Below are 2,096 nucleotides of genomic sequence, written 5' to 3' on the forward strand. Positions count from 1 at the left end.
GCATGAATTAAAAAAATGCATTAATGGTCACTGGAGTCTCTTAAAATTATCATTTTTTAAAAGCTAGTGTACTATAAAAAGATTTATGTTAATTAGAACATGTCAGAGAGAAAGAATTTTAGCAAATTATATCATCACCACAATATGAACTTAAGACATGAAACCAAACTGGTAATGAGTTCTCTGAAATCTTATGAATACTTCTTGATTAGAGCCTATAGATGTGTGTGCATGACAGAAGGTATCTTCCTTATGTATTAGATATATTTTTGAGATTTTATTAATTCATTTCCATCAATCTGAAAGACAACTGGTTATAAGATACAAGACTGATTAAAGAATGCATTGTAGGGGTGTAAAAACACTACCACGTACTTTTATATAGTACTTAATATATGCCAGACAATGTTTTAATCACTTTACAGATACGAATTCATGTAATCTTCACTGCAACAGCACAAGATAGGTATTATTATTATTACCTTCATTAGAACGATGAAGAAACTAGGTTTGGGAACAAAAGTAACGTGCTGGTAAGTGGCCAGGATTCAAACCCAGGCAGTCTGGCTCCAGGGTCCTTGCTCTTAATTACTATGCTATGCAGCCTCTCTCAATAAGACCATGGACTACTGTATGTATGTGTGCTTGTTCTGGACTCAAAACTGTCCAGGTTCAAATCCCAGCTTAGTGTTCATATACCAGGGTATTTCTTTGTAAAGACTAGGGCAAACGTTTACCTCTTTAGGCCTTGGTTTTCTCAATTGTAAAATGAGGATAACATTATCATCTATATCTTAAGGTTACTGTGAAGAATATATTAAATGATACGTGCAAAAAGTGCTTAGAACAAAGCACGCATAAATGTTAGTAAGTGTGCATATATTAACATAAGACAAAATCTACTGCAGAAACACTTGAAGTGGAGGCAAAAGTTCACCTTAAAATCGAGGCAAGAGGTATTTTAACTTTACATATTTTTCATGCTAGTCGCCAGGATTACCTGAGTAACTTAATACAAATTCAAAGGCCCCAGTATCAAGGATTTGGATTTAGCGGGGCTAACATGTTGCCAGATTTCTATATTAAGATTCTCAGGTGATTCTGTCATGATGTCAGAAAAAAGCACGTTTTCTCAAAGCAAGCTTAAGAAATTAATGCTAAGCACATCCTGCCACTCAGAGTTTCTATAATTAGAGTAATTCTTAATTAAGAAAGATGCTCATGCCAGACTTCACATGTTCCATTTTTGTTGTTCTCTTCTTTGCTAACCAGTCATGTATTAAATAGAAGTAGTTAGGAAAATGGAACATTTTATGGTGATTTACAGTTATAAAGCATTTGCAAACATAATATATAGCTCATTTGCTTCTTCTCAACAATCCTAAGAAGAAGGCAGGGCTGGTATTATTCTCATTTCAGGATTGAGGGAAATACGTTTAGCCATAGCGAAAGACTCCAGACCAAGCCCTTCTAGTTCCTTCCTCCTAGCTCACCAGACCAGCACTTACCCTTTTGACTGCCAATGACTTTTTAATTGCTGCATAATATTCTACGGCACTAGTGTATCCCGATTTTATAAACTATTTCTTTGTTAATGGTTAATCAGCTTGATGTTGAAATTGTTTCCAGCTTTTGCCATGAAAATGCTGCAATACAATTCCTTTTAAATGTATCTTTAGATATTGGTGCTTTTGTTTCTACAGAACAGATTCCTGAGATAGTTCTGCTCAGTTAAAAGGTCTATGTAATTTTGTCTTGATATTTCAGACCACTCCAAAAAGACGAGCAATTTACAAGCCTATCATTAACGCACGCAAACATTTACCCACATTTTAATGAGCAACAGATGCACTTATTTAAGCTTTTCCTATCAACTCTCAGCATCTTTCCATACACATTTACTGACCATTTGCAATTCCTCTTCTGTAAGCTGTCTGTTCAAATTCTTTGCCCCACCTCATCCTTCTCCATTTTTACCTTTCCAATTTGTGGGAATCCTGCATTCCAGTGTTTTAACTTTTGTCATGGAGTGACTTTACTGTCTTAGGACTTTGTTGTCAATTTTGTTTTTTATAACTCATTTTTTTTTTTTTTTT

General features: G+C 34.7%; 1 protein-coding gene across 1 annotated transcript in view; it reads right to left on the reverse strand.

The window, feature by feature from the left end:
* The window catches only part of DCTN4 (dynactin subunit 4), a 30,925-nt gene that overhangs the window by 7,940 nt on the left and 20,889 nt on the right, over positions 1-2,096 (reverse strand). The window contains exons 10-12 of the mRNA XM_011371191.2: positions 1,707-1,726; positions 506-530; positions 376-387 (exon numbers count right to left, since the gene is read on the reverse strand). Coding sequence (XP_011369493.1) covers positions 376-387; positions 506-530; positions 1,707-1,726 — 57 coding nt within the window. The remainder of the gene's footprint in view (positions 1-375; positions 388-505; positions 531-1,706; positions 1,727-2,096) is intronic.

This window comes from Pteropus vampyrus, unplaced genomic scaffold (assembly GCF_000151845.1).
Source record: "Pteropus vampyrus isolate Shadow unplaced genomic scaffold, Pvam_2.0 Scaffold185, whole genome shotgun sequence".
Taxonomy (NCBI): domain Eukaryota; kingdom Metazoa; phylum Chordata; class Mammalia; order Chiroptera; family Pteropodidae; genus Pteropus; species Pteropus vampyrus.